Raw genomic sequence first — 22,324 nt, forward strand, 5'->3', positions numbered from 1 at the left:
CCTGCATGAAATCTGACAACCCTAGGCACGACGCATTACCCAAGGAGCCCTAAAGCGCCGACTACGATGATGACAACGACGACTGCGTCTAGCAACGACGCAAGCAATGCGAAAGCTTCTCAATTTGTCGTAAATTTTCCGGCACAACAGACGCAATCATTTTTTGGCGGAGTCGCGCGAGCTGTGTGTTGAGTTGAGCGCAAAGTAAAAAACCAAAGTGAAAATGCTGAAAAACGTAGAAAATTCTCAAATGCAAACTCAAAGACAAACCTAATCGAATTAAGTGTGCAAATTTTAAAACACAATCAAACAAAAGTTGCCTTAATTAACTTAACAAAATGTTTGGCTAAAATGAAATAGTATTTGGTTTCGAGCGAGGGAAAAGAGACAGAGAGCGAGTGTGAAAGCGATAGAGAGATGAAGAGAGAGAGAGTGCGAGTGATTGTAGAGGAGAGATGGAAGAGAAAATTGTGCAAGAAAAGCAAGTGCAATAAACTGTGAATTATCCAGAATTAGCGCTGGGCAACAGAAATGCATTTGCTCTCTGTCCACGGGACGAACAATGATAATTCTATTGCTGAATGTCCAGCTTTATCGTCGTATATGTGTATTATGCAAATTAATTTCAATTGGTTTGCACTCTGGATACACAAACGCAGCAGCAGCCACCGCAGCAGCAACAAGAGATAGTCACAGCAGCAGCAACAGCAACAGCGGCTTCATTTTCCTCCTAGCTTGTAGCTGTTGTTGTTATTCTTGTTGCTTGTAGTAGTTGTCGTAGTATGCGTAGTTGTAGTTGTAGTCGGTTGGTTGCTCGTACTCGTAGTAGTAGTAACTATAGTTGTGAATAGTTTTTCCACTCGGTTTTTCGTATACACAATTTGGACAAACGATGTGATGCTCCGCCACATTCCTGAGAATTTTCCCCCCCTCATTTGCAGCTCGGCAAAAATTGCGAATGCTCACCTGTGTCCACCTCCAGGTGCCAACCTCTCTCAACCTCCCATCTACATTATAAACAAGTGTGTGTTTATGGAGAACTATGTGTGCGTGAGCGTGTGCGTGTGTGTGTACGTGTTTGCCTTGATTTACCGGCTTTTGTAGCGGAAAACCCATGAAAATTGTTTCACAAGAATTTTTTAATCATACGTGCAATGCACGTCGCGTTTGAGAAAGTAAACGAAACCTTAGCTCTGAGGTAATTAAAAAACTATGTTGAAAACATATAAAGCGCATGCAACGGGAAAATGTTCCACACACAATTATTCAACATTTTGTTGCCACACTTCATTTTAAATGCTATTAGAAATGCCAATCGGAAGTTAAGATTAAAGTTGCAATTAAAGGTTGAGCTTAAAGGTTCCGAAAGATAATATCAAGCAAATTAAAGTTGCTATTTAAAATTCTGTAAGCTATTTGACACTAAATGCAAGTTTCCTCAAAGAAAAACTATTTGAGATCTAAGACTCAAAGAAACTCTTTTGCTGTCTTCACTTTGTTGAATAGTTGAGATTAAAGTTGAGATTAAAGGTTGAGCTTAAAACTTCGGAAAGATAATATCAAGCAAATTAAAGTTGCTATTTAAAATTCTGTAAGCTATTTAACACTAAATTTAAGTTTCCTCAAAGAAAAGCTATTTGAGATCTAAGACTCAAAGAAACTCTCTTGCTGTCTTCATTTTGTTGAATAAGTTTATCTTCAATCTTCATGAATAGTTTATTTTAATCATCATCTGATAGTTTTAATTTGTGCTTGCAAATATAAATAATTTATTTACTTAATAATATATTTTCAATGTGCACAACATCAAGATAGCATTGTCTATTCAATATATTTTTAGAACTTAATCATCCGCAGCCCTTTTACACTCACAGCGTATGATAAAAAAAAGTATACATTAAAAAGTATAATACAATTTGAATCAAAGATAATCATCATGCATATGAAATGCAGTCATTTTTGCCGGTGCCTATTGAGAGTTGACTAAAAATAAAATATCCGCCTGACAATAATATCAATTACAATAAGAACTGCGCGTTGGCTAAGGGAGAAGAGTAGAGGAGAAAAGCAACCGGCAGCAGGTTCAGCAGTTCCATGCCACAAATGGAAGCGACATCAGAGCAAACAATCAACAAAAAGCATTGCACGAGACTCTCATTAAAAAAGCAGTCGAGTCGTCGGCATACAGAAAAGAAGCCGAAAATGTTAATTTGTATAACAGCAAAAAAAAAAAAAAAAAAAAACTACGAGTTCGAGTTGGAGTATGAGAACAACTATAAGCTTGAGAGTGCTCATACTTCTGATACTGTTGCTGCTGCTGCTGCAACTTTGACTTTTGCTTTTGCTTTTGTCATGCAGCTCAGTGTGGACACCGGCTGGGTGACTCTCAACAGCAATCACAGCAATTGCGGGCAGACAGAGAGTCAGTCAGCCAGAGATGCTCAGTTTCTACAATAGGGACAGAAAGAGACACACACACTATATATACATATATCTATATATGTATATGTTCATGTGAGTAGGGACAACGTTGCGACGTCAGTTGCACAATTTTGCACAAAAAACCAAAGCATAATCATGAATAATGAGCGCTTGTGATAAGTCAGAAGTGCCCAGTGGCAAATGTGAGCAACATATTAACAAAATTCTATATAATTAAAATTCTTTTATGTTATAGTAAACATTTTACACACTTTTCCGCCTCTGAACTGTAGTAAAAAACGTCGCCAGTAGCTTCGCATTTTTGCTGAGAAGCGAACTGGTTACCCAGTGTCGCAGCCAATTTCCAACTGGGCACTCGTTGAGCCCGCTTTGGACTCCCGGTTGAACGCTTAGCGTGCCCAGACTTGCAGTATGAAACGGGAATTGGTTCGGTACGGTTCGCTAAATGGTCGCCAAAGGTGAAAAGTTTGCCAAGAGTTTACAAACATTTATGCAGCTAAAATACAACGAAAAAAAAGAAACTAAAACTAAAGCATATTTATTTTTGTGTTTTGCCTAAAAGAAAAGTGAAAATTTTGTAATTTACATTTCCCCACACATACATTTCCATCACATTTATATATATTTCTGTGTGTGTGTGTGTGTGTGTAGTCTTTTCACATTTGATTAGTTGGGTTTGCCGCCCAAGCCAGCGCTTGTGTCACAGTTTGGATTTATTTTATTTACGCCGTAGTCGGCCGTTTAGTTTGTCAACTTCAATTGATATTAATTTACTTTCTTCACATTTAGCTGCCTCTCTATGTGAATCTGAATCTGAATCTGTCTGTGACTGTGTCTGTATCTCTGTGCATGTGCCGCTGACTGTCAGCCTTGTATGCGATCAGATTTAAGCACAAAGGTCAGCAAATAAACAAATTGTCGCATATTATGGTTGTTTATCATACCGAATAACAAAACACACACACACACACACACTCCTGCGTTTGCAAATTTTTCACATAAATTTGCAATAGTCGTAAAAGTATCTTTAGATACAATTGTCTCTGCTGACAAAGCAAAAAGAGGAACACAAAACTGAACTGTCAAACACTATCTAGAAAACTGTCAAGAAAATCGTTTCAAAGACTGGTTTTTCTTTGCATTTTCATTTCGATCGGATTTTCTCAGACAGCAGCACGTAATCCAGCCAAATATGTCGAAAAAGCTGCAACGTAACTGTGCCATATAAAATAATCTCGATTTGTACTTATAGCATCAGGTCCAAATTCAATTGTGATCAGCTCGATACCCAATTCTGGGCATATAAACGAAACTGTGATTTCATTTGCATACAAAACACTTTTCGAGAGCATTAAATTGAAGACTCAACGCCAGGCATTTCAATGAGTTGAATACACTAAAACAAAAACAAAAAAAAACTAATCAAAAAAAACTGTCCAACTCGGTTCCTTTTTAATTTTTTTGGTTGCTCACTTATCTTTTTCCAACAGCTTTTGGCAATTATGTAAAGTGCTTGAGGCAAAGAATTTGCAAGTGAAAATGAATAAAATCGTGGTACCATAAGCATTACGAAACTCAACAAAACTTGAAACTAAAACACTCCAGAGAAAAGAAAAGAGAGGGAGAAAGAAAGAGAGAGAGAGAGAGAGATAGTGTGTGAAAACTCTTGAAAAGTGCTAACAATTAAAAACAATTTTCGCAACAATAGACAAAACTAAAACTTGAATGTCACACAAAATGTTGCAAGTGCCGGCAGCAACATTGTTGGTGTTGTTGTTGCTCATACAGCTGGTGGCAGGAGCAACAACAACCACTGGCGACAGTGCAACAGCAGCAACGACGGCAACAGCCACCAGCATCATGGAACGCCAAATTGATTCAAGTCTGAAGAATGCCAAGCTGATTGAGAGCAAACTGCTGCCCGATTTGGTGGCAATGCAACGCAATCAGGAAGATGACAAGTGGCAGCACATTTACCGGTTTATCGACGATGGCTTTCCAGTTTTAGAGCTATACGGCTATAAGACCAAGCCTGGTGAGTGCGACGAATGACACACAAATACAAATATCACACACACTCACACATACACAGACTGAAATTCAATTTAAAAGATACTCAGAGGTATTCAGTTCATTTACTGCGGTGAATCATGGGGGGCAAAACCATTCGATTACTTGTATGGTAATAAATGCTAAATAAATTATGTGTGTTTAGAGATGAGAATATTAAAGATATTATATGTGAATAAGATATATAATGTGAAAATATTATAGATGAATAATTGAATAGATCAAATAAATAGAATAGATTCTTTAAATAATATATAAAAAAAATGAGAAATATGATAAAACAAAAATAATATATTATTTAATTAGATACAATAATAAGTAGGAAAGCTGCAGTCGAGTGTGCTCGACTGTGAGTTACCGTCTAGCCAATTCGAAAAGCCAAAAAGTGCGGTATTAATTTAAAAATATACCAGATTAATACCACAGAAATACTACAAATATACCAAAAGTTATATCTGGTAAATTGATATAGTACTACATTCAGAATATACCATAGAGCGCAAAATATACCACATTGTCAGCCTAAGCTACTAGACCCGTTATAACCAGACGTTTTTTTTTCTATACAAAATAATTTGTTGAAAAACTCCTAACAAAATTATATCTGATTGCAACAAGAAATATATCGCAAAAATACTTAAATATACCTCATTCTATCTATATTTTATATAGCGATACACTAATAACCCCGATAAGATTATGTATGTCTTCAATAACTTTTAAAAACATTATGCGATCTCAGTCAAATTTTCAGAAATCATAAAGATTGTATTATTGTATGTATTTTTTTGGTTTTCGAGATGCATCCTTCTGTCTGTGACATTTTTTTCCAGCAGACACAAAATTATAATACTCTTCTACCCTATGAGTAGCTTTTATAAACAGTATTTATTGAATATGCAAACAATTTGAAAAGCAACTCTTTAAATTTTTCTTTTAAACGTATAGATAAAACCAATCAAACATTATTATAGTAAATTTGTTATATAATTGAACGAGTATTACAAGAATAAACTTTCATATTGCAAATAAATAAATAATCTAGGGTTAAGAATGCGTCAGATTGTAATGCTTTATCCAAGCCTCTGGGGAGGCAACGAGCAAACTGTTTGTAAACATGGACAAAACCCAACTATAGTAGAAACACTCGAGAATGTGACTGCGATTATATTGAAAAATATTCCAATGGCTGCGATCCCTGGCACTAAATAGAACCAACTTGTAAAGGCAAAAGATTTGCAGCTACAAAAAGAAAAGAAATATAGAGAATGCAATTCATATTTAGTCCCCAACTCACCTGTGATTGTGTCGTGCTATTCTTTCTAAAGCGAAGTAATTGCGATCCAAACTGCTTCTCAATTGAGCTAATTGAGAGACATTGTTGCAGCAGACAAAGTGGATATATCATTGTGTAAACCGAGGTGTGAAGAAAATGCCAAATATTATGCTGATCGTACAAAAATATATGAAAGTAGAGCATAAATGCCGTGAGATCTGCTATAAGAGCTGTCCAAACGAATGGACGGAAGAATGGTTCAAAACTTTTCCGTAGTTTCATCAATGCCATATAGTGATGCAAGAGCTCTTTGTGTGCGGCAGCTGAGTGGCAACGTCGGAGTTGCAACTGCTGTTTGTAGCAGCCATGCAGCAGCAAAAGTCCCAAATGAACGAGCATTGAGAGCACAAAAGGCTGAAGGCAAACAAATAAGACAACCGATAGACTGCAAAACCTGCTGATTACGGATTCAGGTCCAACGTAGGGCAAACGACTGATTTGATAATCGGAAAACATATCCGCAGCAGGAATAAAAGATTCTTTTACATACACAAGAAATAGCCACCAATTGATGGCAGGTTCATTTCCATTGAGTCTTATACTCTCACAATAAATAAGCACAAATTCGTTGAGCATCGTTTGCACCTCGTCCTTGAAGTGTTTATAGATATACAAGAAAGCCACACACACGACTATGTATTGATACCGCAAGATGATGGCGCTGATATAGTAAACCATTTGCAAGCCATAATCATTGGGATTCGCAGTTAGCGATAATATCTGCAGAAAGTGCTTGATATAAAAGATGGAGTACAGAGTCATGGAAAGATACATCCATGGGCGAATCCAGATGAAGTGCATCAGCGAGATGACGAATTGCAGTGCTTGACGTCGTTTAAACTTGCCACATTCTGGGGCATAGCTATAGATGTTGCAACCGAGCAGAGTTGCCAACGCAGCGAGAATTTGTAATGTTTTTGTTAGAGCCGTCATCAGTGAACTGAGTCAGCACAAGCAGTCGAACCATTCCATATTCTATGAACCCATCAAGTGGGTGGCTCAGTGACGACGACGACGTTGATAAATTGATGATTTGCTAAATGATTGCATCATTGCTTTAATGGTTAAGGATTCGGAAAATATGGCCATGGTCAAGTGAAGAACAGCCAAAAAAAAAAGTGATAAATTGAAACCTACTCTATGTGGTAAGAGTGCACAAACGTTTTTGCTAGAAGCGTGTGTGGATATATATTATATAAAGTAGTTCAAGTTGCAAAATAAACATTTTAGCTAAGACTCTATGAGAAGGACAAAACAAATTTAGTCTTGAGCACCTTAAAAATATAAAAATAAGAGCAATTCAATAGCAAATTTATTATATATTTAATGTATCAAATAATATACAACCGAAGGTAGAACAAATATTTCAATTTTGAACATTCAAATCTGTTCGTTTCTCAAAAAGAAATACTCAATTCTCACTGAGAAAAAAAATCATAATTTTGATGTTATAAAGCACATCTTGATTTCAAAATCATTTAAAATAAGACCTAATTCATATTAATGAAATATTTTTAGGTTTTATTTTGAGAAATTGGTATTTTTCAAATTAATATTCTTAAAGAGAACTCATGTTCTTAATTTTAGAAACCGGTCAGTATATTAAATAATATTATAGTATCCATATTTCAATATCAACAGTCTCAAGCTAATTATAATCTGGTATATTTTAAATATAGTACTATATCAATATACTAAATATAACTTTCGATATATTTGTAGTATTTTTGCGGTATGCTAATTTGTTATGTTTTAAATTTAATACCGCACAATTTTGATTTTATTCTCAATTAGCTTTCTTACTTAATATTTTGGGTCTTTGCATATTATTAACAAAAATACATAAAATAATAATAAATAACAACAACAACAATTAGCAAAATTTGAACCCATAACCACTGTTTAGACACACTGTACAGTAAACGTAATACTGTATTTATAGCTTCGAAACCGTAATCATATCGCTTTCAATATTAAAATTCGAGTTCATATCGCTTTCAATATTAAAATTCGAGTTCAATACAGAATATTAATATTTCTGATATTCCAAGTTTCGTAATTATTGCAAAGAACTAATGCCAAGTAATTTGATAAATCATTGTTATGCTCGTGATCGAATACACGCTGCATAATAATGAATCCAAGTACTATAGTAAACCCGATAGACAAACACTCCCATAAAATCGCACGTGCAACTATTTCAGCTTCTCGTATATGATAAAATCAAAAGTTGACTAAGTTTAGAAGGTTCATTGTCTTCAGTTTAACTATAGATTAAATGTAGGAATTACACCTAATTAATATACAAAACAACCTGCAATTATTTTTAGAATGAATATACATTTTAAAAAACCTAATTCATAAATTATTTATTTTGTAGATCTACCGTACACTTTAATTATACCCAAAATCGATGTGCGCAGCATTGAGAAGCCGCGATTGAAAGAGTTCATGTTGGAGCATTTGGTGCCGGGTAAAATCTTTGATAGCTACAACACGGCATCGAATGGCAAGGAAGAGGAGGAGTCAATTGGTAATGGGAATGGACATAAAATCGTTTTTCGTAAATTGGAAAAGTCGCACAACAATGTTTGGCTACTCAATGGCCAGCAAATACTCTACAAGCTGCGTATCAATGAACATTTGATGGCCATTGGAATTGATGGTTATTTGGGCGATAGAAAATCGCCCTATTCCAAGCGCAACATACAGGAAACGAACAAGTGAGTACACCCAAATTTTGTACGGAACACACTTTGAAAAACTATTTGATTTACGACTTGATTAGAGAGTGCACAAAAAAACTTTGTGTGCTTCACTCATAGTTTTCTGTTTGCAATTTCTATTTGATTTGCTTGGCCCAACAAAACTTTAGTTTTTTTTTGCATTTTTAAAAAATTTTTAACGAGAAATTTTTGCCAGTGTAAGCCTTAATGCTACTAGTTTGTTTGCGGTCAAATAGTGCACTCATGCGAAATTTATCAGCACACACACAGTCCTAGAAAAGTTTCTGTACTTTTTTTTTTTTGGGTAACTTTTCGAAGCACTTTCTTACCACCCATTGTCTCTCCCTCTCTCTATGCATCTTCTCGTCCGTTTCTATTCTGCAGTCGCTACAATGACCCACAGCCGTTGGAGCAGCCAAACATTACGAATGCACATGCCAAAGTGGAGCCCATTATTAAGGAATCAAAGGCCAGTCCATTGATGTCGTTTCTGGCCAACATGAAGACTGGCACCAAAGTCTTTCAACATTTTCTCTCCAAAAGCAATCTGACACGCATTATGGATGATAATGCCTATACGGTCCTCATTCCATCGGACAATGCCTTTCAACGTTGGCATCCCATCGATTGGGGCTTCTATCCGTTCAGTGTGCCCGAGTTCACCGAGAGTGTATTGCGTAATCACTTCCTGCCCATGCAGCGCCCGTTGCGCATCTCCGATGTTAAGAATATGGATCAAATGGTCGTCCACACCATGGGCGGTGAGGATGTCATCTTCCATGGTCAACGTAAGTGCCAAAGTTCTTAGTTTACATATTTAGCAATTTGCAAATAATTTATGATTTTCATTTGCTCAAAACAGCCACGCCCACTGTGAACAATGTGAGCATCATGTCGGAATACACACTCTCCAATGGCAATCAGGTGTTCATCATCTCCGAGGTTCTATTTGTCTCCGAGGCTGTGGTTTCCAAATTGCATCAGGTAACAAATCACACACACACATACATACATACACCACACACACTAGCATTCTTTGAAATATGAGCTAAAGTTGCATGTTATCAATGCAGATGCACAAGGATAAGGAGACGCCTCCTTTGCTCGCATTCCCGTGGTTTGGCGCACAATTTCTATCGCATTCATTTCTGGCCTTGGAGCGAGATTCACGTTTTACGCAAATTACAAGGTAAACTTGAATATTTATGACACTCAAGCCATGTAATCAATTAACCAGCAAATGTGAAAGCAATAAACCAAATGAGTATTAGATCAGCACTGGGGCAAATTACATTTTTAATAAGACAAGGGAAGAAAAGTTGAATTTGACAAAATTGAAATTTGAATAATTAAATTAACAAATTAAATTTAAAATGGAAAAGGTGTCAAATGAAGAGAGATAAGTCTTGCATTTATCTAATTTGGAGGAGAATAAATAATTTGTTGAATTAAGGAATTAAATTTCAAACAAATTTAAGTTTTCTGAACTTCTTTCTGTAACTGTAAAATTCAGATTTAAAATAAGTCAAGCCTCAAATAGGTTCAAAATTTCATCAAATTTAAATTAATAAATCCATTTCAAAATAAAAACGACACCGAATTTAAGCTATGAACAAATGGTAATACTATTAAAAGAAGTATTCTAAAATGTTTGTAATGTTAGGTCAAATTAAAGTTATATTCAAAAGCCAATATTTTTAATTATTGACTTTTAAAAATAATAATCGGGCAACTAATTTAATTTTCAACATGACTTAAATTGAAATAATATCACATATTAATTCTTTATTAAACGATAAAGCTACTAATATGTTGAAGTTAGTATGGAATTCTTTACTCTAAGTTGATGTTTTAGAATACAAAGTCTAAAGAAACGAGTATAATACCAAATACTATAGTTCGTAAAGAAAAGTTTAAAACTTCAATTTGTAAACCGACAAATTTAATTTCTGATCTAATATATTAACTTATATCTTTATTAAAATTAATTGTAAATATATATTTCTACTTCTTCTTTACACTTCTTTTAGATATCTTAACAATGCGGAAATCGCACCTCATATTTCTGGCGCCAATTACACTTTCTTTGTGCCTGAGGACAAGGCTTTCGAGAAGCTGGGCTTCGACAGGCTCTCTGATGATGTTATGGCAAGTTTTCAGTGAACAACTTCTAGCTAAACTTTTCTAATATTGTGAATTCCCTTTTTTAGGCTTCGCAGCGCGGAATTAAAATGTTATTGAATCACTTTGTGCGTGGACGACTTTACAATCGAGATCTGCGGGATAACGAAGTGTATGAAACAATTGGCGGTGGACATGTGAAGATCACCCGTAATCCGGGAAGTAATTACACGAGCGTGAACAATGCACAGATTACAGAGAGCGAAGTGTTTGTCTATAATCTGGGCACCATGTACTACATAGACGATATACTTTATTCGCACATGCTGCGCGATCACATCACCAAATCGACTAAAACGAGATCGGATCGAAATAATGGTGAAGCTGGTGGAGGATCACGCAGCACGATCCGTCCCAGCGATGTCGAGATTGTGCCCAATGAATTTGAGAGCGAGCACAATGGCGGCGATTATGCCATACATGGCGATGATGATGATTTCGAGGATGAGATTATAACGCCCAAAGCGTTGCCCGTCCAGATCTATGAGTTGCCCAAGTAAAAGCACATCGAATCAGATTGAGATTGAGAACAGAGAATGACAGAATTAGTTTTGTGAGGAACGTTTTTTTGGCCGAGCCGTGTGGAGGAAGTTTGATAATACATTATTGTGTGTGTGTGAGTGTGAGGGAAGACGCGCGCTTAAAGCGTTTTGTATAGTTCTGAGCTAATTTTTTTAAAGATTTTTTAGTTAGTGTTTAGTTTTCTTAAGTTTAGCATCGAAATGAGGCGGTGAAACGAAGTATACTACGAAAACAAGCAGCAACAAGAAAAAAATATACATACAACTCTCTAATCCTAAACAGAAAACTTATCAGCAAATTTTCAAATGAAGCTTGTAGAAATAGCGAAAAATTTAATAAAAGAAAGACAAGATATAAAACACTGAAAATTTATGCAAAATTAAAAAAAGAAAACAAATACGTATATACTTATATATTATATAACATATATATATGTAGGAATACTACGAAGTATATGCAATTAGTCGCTCTTCGGATCTTTGTGCTTCTTTTGAGTCTAACCATAGAAAGGAAATGAGTGTGGGAGAAGGGATCGTGACAGGGAGGGGAAGGGGGAGAGACATAGGAAGAGCATAGCGAAAACATATCGGCTATCTACAAATTTAAAACATTATCTGAGAAATGAAAAATGTAGCGCAAGAAAAGCAAAACAAAAGATACAATTTTTGGAATTCATCGTAGCCAAGCGCAATAGTTGTGAACAAAAAAGTAATATCTATCTATATATATATATATTATAATATTATGACAGATATTATATACAATACTTTTTTAGTTTCTAATTATGATATGATAATTATATGTATCTGTATCTGTGTATATGAACAACAACAAGAAGGAAAAGCAATGAAAATGAAAATCATGCAATTTTATAATAGTTTGTTAAAATACAAAAATAAAACCATAAAAGACAAACAATCTTTCTGAATTTTCTCTTTTTATTATGAATTAGTTAAACGCAATACATGTAAGTATGCTTAAAACTACAGTATATCGTATATATTTGTATATTTTTGGGAGTATTGTATATGATTTCTTTTTCTTTGATTTTTTGTTGGGTTTTTGTATAATTGTTGTATATAGCTATATGTATATAATAAGTATGTATGTCTGTTTTTATGTAAATAATACCTGTTATACTAATTGACCTAAACTAGAGTTGCTCTCTTTCTTCTTTTCAGAATTGCAAAGAAAAACTTAAACAAAGCGGAGTGCACATAACAAATGACAATATCTCAAGGAAAACACTAACAACTAGTCTCTCAATAGTGAAAAGTTTTGGAGGGGGCAGTTTAACAAACAAAACTCTAAATTAAATATCAAATGCGTATTGCTTAGATAACTATTTCTACTATATAGACTACTCATCTGGCTTATACATAAAATGTGCATGATATGGCGCATTTGTATTGCATGTTTTATCCGTCTTCTATATGGCCTTTTTATTACTTGAAGTTTTGAAGACATACATCTTAGATTTCTAGTATTCGTAATAGAATTTATAATAATATTCGAGCTTTGGTGAATCTCCTCGAATCACATTGTATCAAATTCTACAATCATATGGGCAATTCTTTGGCGAAAATGACACTTTCTAAAGTGAACAAAAACATTTACCGAAACATTTTTTTATTTTGAGTCAACACGAATCTTATAGCTCTTGATTAGCACTTTAACTAGAGCTAAGAATGATTTTTAAATTATTTTTCTGTTTTAAGATAATCACAAAAAATTAAGGAATTTATATATTTTATCGTAAAACAGAAAATGATTCTAAAATCAATTTTAGCTAAATATATTGTGTTAATCTAGAGTTATAGGAATACCTGTTCTTATTTTTAAAAATGTTTCAGTTTATGTTTTAGTGTCGCACGTCACAAATTCTGCCAGAGAATTACCCATACTTAAATTATATTCCTTTTTGTGTGTGCCAATTTCTTGTTACGTTTGAGATCTAATTTTGATACCAAATAGTTTGTAGCTTAAATTATATTACAAATTAATTAAGTAAAATAAAATCGTGATATTTGTGAACGATATCAACTAATTGTAATTGGGAAAATATATAGGAGTTTTCTTCAATTTTCAATCGTTTGCTTCATGAGCATTGTTTGCAGTTTGTTGGTTATTAGTTGCTGTAGTTGTTGTTGCTGCTGCTGCTGCTGAAGTTGTTGCCGCTGCTGCTGTTGTTGTAGTTGTCGTTGTATCAGTCTCGTTATCACTCAAATTCATTGGCTCCATCAGTTCCACATCCAGCTCTGCAATACTTCCGCCACCCTCTGCCGCTGCACCGCCGACAGCTCCTTCCAGCTCTTCAGCTGCTGGCTGCTTGGGCTTAAAACTATTGTTTTCTGCATTCAGTTCGTAGTTCTTGAAGGGATCAGCCAACTTCGAAGATGACTTTGGTGTACCTTGAGCTTGAGCTTGTGCAGCAGCACGTTGCATGCGACGCTGCTGATTGCTGAACGTGGGACTCTCCGATCGGGCGCGTTGCAACAACGGACGTTGCTGCAGTGGCAGCTGTTGTTGCTGCTGATGATTGTAGCTGGCATCGTACTCTCGCGATCTGCCAAACTCAAAGCCATTCTGCCACTGCACATGCACATTCTCATACGATGGATCCTCATAGCGATAGCTGCTGCTAGCTGTCGAGCTATTCGCTTGTCGCTTCTCTGCACCGCTGCGCAGTCTGCTTAAATTGCTGTGCAGCGGACGATTTGTGGCATTGACATCGCGTCGCATTGTGCCGGCACTAGCACATCCGCCATGAAAGCGCATCATATCCTGTGGCAAGGGTCCCAAGCCCAGGCGTGGCGTGCCATAAGGATTGGACATCTGGGAGGCCACCGAAGCGGTGTCGCAGCTAACGCAATCGCGCGAGAACATAAAATTAAAGTCAATCACCTGGAGACAGCACAAAGTAGTGGAACTTATTTAATTCTTGGCCCAATAAGATCTTATTACCAGAGATAGCAAAGTGGATTCAGTTGTAAAGCAAAATAAGTCTACTCAAAGCAGATGTGAATTTAGCAATTAGAAAACAACTTGTGAATAAGAAAAGGAAGATGAAGAACAATACCAATAAAAGATTAAAGAAAGGCTTATGGATAATGTTTGTGCAGAGAAAAAGGCAATCCAAAAATAGTGAGTTAAAAAAAGAAATAAATTGTTAAAAGAAATTTTAAACCAAAATTAGAAAATATTAGGGTTAAAAAAAAAAACTTCTTGTAAATTGAAAAATATACAACAATACCAAGAAATTATTGGGACATTGCTTAGAAGATAAAAAAGAACTTGTGAAAAGAAAGACGAACACCCAATAAAAGACTAAAGCAAGAATTATGGAAACTGCTTATGCAGAGCAAAAAGCGATCTAAAAGTAGTGATTTAATGAAAGCAACAAATTTGTTGGATGCAATTTTAATGTAAAATTAGAAAATATTAGGCTTCGAGAAGTAAGCCCAAATAACTTTTTATAAATACAAAAATATACAATAATGCCAGAATGTGTAAAATAAAAAGAAATAAAAAGAAAGACAATCTAAAAATAGCATTTTAAAAAGGGATCAAATTTTCTACAAGTTTAGTAAATCTTGTTCGCTCCAAGAATGATTATTTGTGTAAGAAATAAAACATCAATATCAATTAAAATCAAACGAAGACAGATAGTTGAAGAGGCCTAACAATAGTTTAAATTGTCATGCATATTATTTACAAAAACGAGTGATGGGCAGATGCTTTAACCAAATATATATAAAGAAGGTGTAGTGAAAGTAAAATGATGCAAATAAACAAGCAAGCAGAAAATAGATTAAATATAAATGGTATACATATGTATATAAGATTTATAACAAGTCTGTGTTCCTACCTTGCACTCAGGTCCTTGACCTATCCAAAGTGGCAGCCACTTGTTGACTAGCAGCCACTGCAGACTCGATTTCGATATGCGATTCAATGTGCCATTTCCAGCATCACCTGAAGAATTTGAACGTGTGGCGCTGCTTGATGTTTTCTTGGCCACAGTCGCGCTTTTGGCGGTTGTTCCTGATGTGGTGGCTTTCTCTGCGCCACTTGAGCTAGCCGCAGCTATTGCATTGTTGCTGTGGCTGCTGCTGCTCGACTCTTTGGTCGCCTTGCTGGCTGTCTTCACTTTGGGTATGGCGCCCGTTGGACGCACTGAAGCTGTGGAGTTGGCAACACTTTCGCCTATTGCAATTTGCTGCTCTTCTACAGCGGCTGCCACTGAAATTGCAGCTGTAGCAGGTCCCGCCGAAGCAGAGCGTGCCGCACGTTCCATGGACACATTGGGCGTGAGTGGCGACGTGTTATGAGCAGCAGCAGCTGCAGCGACCGCTGCCGCTGTCGTCTTATAGATATTGGTCATGCTCTGCGAATTCTCGCCATGCAGGCAGCTGAAGAACGACGAGGCGCTGTTCTTCACCGGCACCTTGACATTGCCGTACTCTGTAGCAGCTGCTGCAGCAGCCGCGGCAGCAGCCGTTGCACTTGTGCCCGCAACTCCGGCCGCTGCGCTCACATAACCCTGACAATTGGGCACCGTGCAGCTGCTGTTGCTCGCCGGTGCAGCGGCGCCATTTGCATTCAAGCGTATGTGTCCCACGGTGCCAAAGTGCGAGTGCCCGAGCACAGCGTAATGTCCGCCCAGATTATAATGATCGATGTTGCCGCACGACGAACTCAAATGCCTTTCGATGCGGCCAATGCCATGGCCCAACACATGCAGCCGCGTGTAGAGCGGCACCCGACTGCCCGCCGCAGCAGCAGCGGCAGCCGCTGTGGTGCGATAAAGCGGCTCATCGCGTATCTGCTCGTAGATGTTCTCATAGCGCATGGCATTCGCATAGGGCAGATTGTAACCATCTGTGGATTCGGTGTCATCGAAGCTGCGCTGTCGCTGGCAATTGGTGCGATTGCTGGCATAAAGTGGTGCACATCTCAAGCCACTGCCATAGCGATTGCCTAAAAAGAAACGCAATTAATTAAGCTGTTAATTAGAGACTACTTTTGACTACTTGCCATTCTGCATATCAATGCGAAAGTTGCGTCTGTAGCCGAGTCCGGAGCGAACGGCACGTGGCACATCGTAAGCACCTGCTGTGCTCGACGAGCGATCGTATAAATCGTTGCGATAACTATTGATGGGCAGGATGCGTGCCTGTTGCGGTGGTGCAGCTTGTTGTGCTTGCTGTTGCTGTTGTTGCTGAGGCTGATTGGCTTCAGTTGCCGCAGCCTGTTGTTGCTGTTGTGGTTGTTGTTGCGGTGGTTGCTGAGCTTCCTCAACATTAGCAGGGGCATTGGCAGCAATTTGATTGTTGTTGTTGTTATTGTTGTTGCTCGGCTGACCAATTGGCGCATAGATATTCTCATAATGCGGATGATTGGCTGGCTGCTGTTGTTGTTGTTGCTGCTGTGCTGGTGTTGGCGGCGTTGCTGCAGCAGCAGCCACAATATTGCCATAAATAGCACCACCGACAGCGCCCTCCATGGTGCCCTCAGCCTGGCTATTCTCATCATCCAACAGCGCTATGGCCAGCGAGGCCGCTTGCCTGCAAAACATACACAAAAATAGCAAGGTTAACAATGTTTGTTATATGTGAAAGGTAAGCGAAGATGTTTGTTGCCATTTTAGGTGGTAGCTCTTAAAACAAAGTTAAGATGCCTTCAATTAAATTGCTAAACAACGAGTCATATACGACTGTTTTCTATTATACATTATTAATGAAGTACTGGGAATAAGGCGCATGAAACACAATTAAATTCTGATAGCAATTTCCTACACAGTGAGTTAAAAAAAATAAGAAGATAGTATGCAGAGGTGCAAGGTGCTGAGAAGATAATCATATAGTAAGCGATTCAGTATGTATAGTATGTCTATCAAACAAGAGCTTTATTTAGTAGTCTTTAAATTCATCATAGAAAGTTTTGTTTAAATATATTTACAAAATTTTCGGAAATTGAATGCCTTATATGAAATATTTAATAGGTAAATAGGGCAATAACACAAGTTTTCGAAATCGCATTAAGTAATATTATTATATCGCCGAAAATTTGTGTTTAGTAAATACAATTTGCATACAACACCATGACTTTGCTATACGATATTATGATGCCATCCGGTCAACAAAAACAATCTGCAATGCCGACAGCAAAAATAAGAAACCCCTCCTAATTTCATAAAAATAGCTTTCAAATTGATCGACTAATTTGCATCAAATCAAATGGAATTTACGTCTAAAGGTGGCAATTAAAATTAGATTTATAAAAGTTTCCCAAGCTTAATTTGAATGCTTTACAAAATATATTTCTTTAAGAACTAAAGTATTAATTAATTCTGAATTGTATAAACTGCTTTCAGTATTTCGAAAATAGTTTAGTTGATTTGAATCTTTTACAAAATATACTTCTTTAAAAACGATATATAGTATATATAACTTTTCAGTAAATAGTTAAACTTCATAATCTTAGCTAATGAAATGTACTTCCTAAAGTGTCTTCCAGTTGATTTGAATATTTTTCAAAATATATTTCTATTAAAAGTATAATATAAATTAATACTGACTGCAAGCCTTAGTTGTTCTAGCTACAGCATTGAGTTCCAAGTTCCGAGTTAATATATAATTATAATCAATAAATGTAAATTTTTGTAACTTACCGTGCCAATGCGCCCTGCTCTTCCATTCACAAGGGCTTATCTATCATACAGACTCCCGCATAGCTGCGTCCGATGGTCATCAAGGCTGGCAAAATGCGCCAGCTATCCGAGTCCGGGCAGTAAACCTCAACCGAAGCCAAATTCGAGGTGCCATCGTCCCCTCCAACCACATACAAGAGTCCATCGTGTGCGACAACGCCAGCATTGCGACGACAATAGGACATATCAGCAACGGAACGCCAAGTGTCCGTCTCAAAGTCATAGGCTTCCACAGATTTACGCACCATTGGCCCATCGTGACCACCGACAGCATAGAGTATATTATTCAAGACGCCAACTCCAGCACCGCTGCGACGCGAAGACATATCCGCAACGCTAGTCCAGATATCGAGCTCAGGATTATAGCGTTCCACCGACGAAAGACATTGCCGCGAGAAACCATCATAGCCGCCCACAGCGTAGAGCAGGCCATTGACCACGCCCACACCGACAGAACTGCGTCGCGTGGACATGGAGGAAATGAAACGCCATATCTCAGTCTTGGGATCATACATCTCGGCACTCGATAATCCCGTGGTGCCATCAAAGCCGCCCACAGCATAGATGCAACCATTGAGCACAGCGACTCCCAAGGTGGAACGACGAGCCTCCATGTTGCTGCAGTTGGCCCACTGATCGGTGGCCGGATCATAGACATCCACAGTGCGCACACGCAGCGATCCATTGAAACCGCCCACAGCATAGACTTTGTCGCCCAGCACCGAAAGTCCGCTGCGACAGCGACGATTGGGCATCTCGGCGGCCTGATACCATTTCTCCTCACGCAAATCATACCACTCCACAGAGCGTATGGCCTTGGGTGCCTGGCCGCCAATCACCAGCAGTATCTTGGGCATGCCAACCGGTTTGCGGGGCACGGTGCGCGCTGATTTGGTCTCCGAGGGCAGCAGATGATAAGTGAGCGCCTCGATTATCAGATTCTTGCACACAATATTGCCCTCGAGAAGCAGTTCTTTGTCCACCCGCTGAGTGATGTACTCCTTGGAGAGGAAGGGTAGACGCACGTGCTCCATTAGCAGCGAGGTGAAGTGCTCTCGCATTGGGACATCGTAGCGCAGCCAGGCGATCACGCATTCGTAGACACGCTCCTCGTTTGGCACCGAGATGCGATCATTCGATATTAAATTTATCACTTGCTCGTGCGTCAAATTCAGAAACTCATCAAATTGTATCACTTCACTGTGTATGGAGAGAGCAAGAGAAAAAGCATTTTAGAAATGTGACAGTAAATTAATTATAATTAGCATAAGCTAAATAAATATATAGCATGTGATCCAATATGGTTTTAGTTAGTTAGAGCTGGTTCTTGATTATGTGTCACAAGTTGAATACACTTTTCAAGGCTTTGAAAATGCGAATAAAAGGCGTCTAGAATTTGAGGCTGCACTTCAGGGCAATCTTATAAAACTTGGAAATTCCTCTGATACAATTCTGTTTAAGAAACTCATTTTAGATACATATTTTCAAACTTTATTATTCGATTATTTTTCGAACCCATCATTTAAAAAAAAAATTAAAAAGCTCTATTATTAAGATGTTTTCAATAAAATCTAAACTTGAAAATATAATGTAAAAATATGATGAGCTGTATTTTTTTTATTTTTATTTTTTTTTTTATAAACTCTTGTTTTAAGTTACTATTTCTCAATATCTAAGAGGCTTAAAGGTTCTAAAAAGTATTTGAGATATAATAAACAACTCTTTTTTTATATATTATTATCATTATATTATTTTATATTTGAATGATCTGAGAACTTTTGAAAAATAACTTCCAAAACAATACTCTAAACTCTTTGAAACGAACTTAATTGTAAGTTATTATAAGATTGTCTAGACAAAATTAAACTAAATGGGAGTTATTTTCTCTTTACTCAATTTTCTAGCACTCTCGTCAAAATATTTTTACTTTAGAAGAAAATATCTTATAATCATTTGAAAACAAACAGAACTAAATCTAATCAGTGAATGATAAAAAAAGCTATTCACTATGCAGCTTAATTATAAAGTTATTTGCGGTTAACTTTTTAAAAAGTGCAGCGTAACAAATCGTTTTAAAACCTAAAAACTAAAAAAAAAAAACGCATAGTAAAGTTCCCTCGTTGTAGAAAATGATTTGTTAGCAAACAAATTGAAAAATAACTGCAGTCATTATAACTAATGATCTTTTTGGGTGTGAGATCGCAACGAAAACGAGCAACATGTAATCAAATTAAGTACATTGCAAGTAATCGCAATGATTGATGAATTTATTGGATACTTATTCGATTGGCGATACTCACTTGAAATGCTGTTCAATGTAGGTCTCGGCATAGTTTAAAAGCTCAACGCAGCCATGCAGATCAGCGAATTCACGAATTCCCAGACAATTGCTGGCATCCAATTGTGTTTGTAGAAAATCACAGCAGGCATCTCGGACATCGGTGAGCTGCAGCAAATTGGCAGCTGTCAACAGCACCTGGACATTATCCTCATTCACCTCCACATTCGATGTATAGACATAATCTATCAGCAGCTCAAGAGCTCGAGCATCGACGCTCTGCAATGTGATGCGAGTTTTGCGGGATTCCTCGAAGCTGGTGAACATCGCATAGAAGTAGGGACTGCAGGAAGCCAAGACCATGCGATGGGCATGAATCTCCACATCGTCAGCCACCAGAATGACATCACAAAGTTGTTTTTGTCTGCAATAAAAAAAAGATAAAGACATTAAGTATGGCATATTGAGTAAGGTCAGCAAGTAAAAGCTTAGCATACACTTTCTATAAGGTCTAAACAACAACGAAAAAGAAATCAAGAAAGTGAAACAGTGAAGCAAACTGATTTGAATGTGACTTCATACATTTGCTTTTAATCAATTCACAAGTATTTTACATAGGCAAGTAGCAGAATTTTATGATAAACGAATGCATACACTTGACATTTTATATTTGTATTTTAAAATGTATATTTAAGGAAGCATAAGAGGGAGAAGCAAAAACAAATAATACCCTTCTTGTCTATGGGTAGCGGGTATAAAAATACCATCAACAATTTAAATTGTTGTTATCTGCCATCTCTGAGAGAATTAATTATCGGTTAGTTGGTTAAGCCTTGTTTATATAATAATTTTAAAAACCACAATCTAACCTTCAGCAATAATTATGACTTGATAGCCGGATTCGATTCGCAAAGCACTTAAATTCAACTCATGTGTTGAACTCTATTCATTCTACGAGTTTTATAGTAAAGTTATGCAAGATCACAGTTTGTTATAGCGAAATATTCAATGAGTATTTTACTATTTAAGATCTGTATTTCTTGACATACATATATTGTTAAATGCAATTTAAACTAAAAAAATTCAAACAAATTTTTAAAATCTTAACATCATTTTGATGAATTTAGTATCTTATCTTGGACATAATAAAGTTTATTTTATAACAATAATTTCTATTTATATACGTTTGAGATTAACTTGTTTTCCAATTAAATTATTTTGAATCTATTTTTTGTAAGCATTCAACATAATAGATGGCATTTGAGGCCTTTTTTCGACAACTTTTAACACCTTTATTTATCTAAACATGTGTTTATGCTAATATTGTTATTAAATTTAGAATTAAAAACAAAGCTGTCTTGACATTTTCAAACGTATTAATTAGATTAAATAAATTATGTTGAATATTATATAAAAATGGAATTCCTTACAATAAAGTTGACTGGACTGCTTATTGTGCGTAATAATTAAAAACATATTAAACAAGTTAGGCAACTTTTCAATAAAAAAAATGTCATGGTGTCAAAAACAATGCAGTTAAAATTTAATTGGACCACTGTGCGCAGCGCTTTTAGGGCATTGGCTTACAGCAACAATAATGAGGGTAAGAAACGAGTTTGCCGCCAAAAAGTTTCCACCAAAGTAGTTTTCCATTTACACAGACAGTTCCCAATTTCGATGATACAACACGGAAGTGGGAAGTGATCGAATAAATAAATAAAATCAACTCAAACGAAACGAAAACGCAAAAGAGGAGGATGAAAAAAAATCACAAAAACAAAACAATAAACTGTCGTCAAGTTCAAGGGCACATTAGAAATATGAATGTGAAAATGAAACGTTAAATTAGCGAACAAAAATTTAAAATGAAGAGCAAACAAAAACAACATCAAAAAGCATAAAAACGCATTACAAAGTCGAATGTTAATGCGAATGGCCTCTTGACAAAAGCAAATAAAACTAACACCAATATAAATAAATGTGTGTGTGTGTGTACACACTGGCAAACACACGACACTTGTCTACTTTTGTATGTATGTTTGTGTGCAAACGGACAA

General features: G+C 36.6%; 3 protein-coding genes across 7 annotated transcripts in view; 1 reads left to right on the forward strand and 2 right to left on the reverse strand.

Annotated features, from left to right (window-relative positions):
* LOC132799004 (ring canal kelch protein) overlaps window positions 1–22,324 on the reverse strand; it is a 59,390-nt gene that overhangs the window by 36,281 nt on the left and 785 nt on the right. For 2 of the 4 annotated variants that reach the window (XM_060811103.1, XM_060811105.1), the window contains exons 2-5: window positions 20,290–20,691; window positions 17,951–19,189; window positions 16,315–16,844; window positions 15,146–16,257 (exon numbers count right to left, since the gene is read on the reverse strand). In XM_060811103.1, coding sequence (XP_060667086.1) covers window positions 15,146–16,257; window positions 16,315–16,844; window positions 17,951–19,189; window positions 20,290–20,691 — 3,283 coding nt within the window. Of the gene's footprint in view, window positions 1–12,215; window positions 14,182–15,145; window positions 16,258–16,314; window positions 16,845–17,950; window positions 19,190–20,289; window positions 20,692–22,324 lie in introns of those variants that run through there. The other 2 variants (XM_060811102.1, XM_060811104.1) reach the window with 2 other exon arrangements.
* On the forward strand, window positions 116–12,195 carry LOC132799006 (uncharacterized). Of its 2 annotated transcripts, none has more exons than XM_060811107.1 (8): window positions 116–204; window positions 3,933–4,477; window positions 8,229–8,571; window positions 8,959–9,362; window positions 9,437–9,558; window positions 9,648–9,763; window positions 10,605–10,722; window positions 10,785–12,195. In XM_060811107.1, the coding sequence occupies exons 2-8, from the start codon at window positions 4,168–4,170 to the stop codon at window positions 11,253–11,255; spliced, it is 1,884 nt and encodes a 627-aa protein (XP_060667090.1). In that variant the 5' UTR covers window positions 116–204; window positions 3,933–4,167; the 3' UTR covers window positions 11,256–12,195. The 2 variants fall into 2 exon arrangements, with proteins under 2 accessions (XP_060667090.1, XP_060667089.1); XM_060811106.1 differs by lacking the exon at window positions 116–204 and adding an exon at window positions 2,809–2,900.
* LOC132798950 (uncharacterized) lies at window positions 5,560–6,781 on the reverse strand. The gene is made up of 2 exons (XM_060810992.1): window positions 5,810–6,781; window positions 5,560–5,754 (listed from the first exon to the last, which is right to left on the reverse strand). Exons 1-2 carry the CDS (start codon window positions 6,779–6,781, stop codon window positions 5,560–5,562), a joined length of 1,167 nt encoding a protein of 388 aa, XP_060666975.1.

Source organism: Drosophila nasuta, chromosome 2L (genome assembly GCF_023558535.2).
Source record: "Drosophila nasuta strain 15112-1781.00 chromosome 2L, ASM2355853v1, whole genome shotgun sequence".
NCBI lineage: Eukaryota > Metazoa > Arthropoda > Insecta > Diptera > Drosophilidae > Drosophila > Drosophila nasuta.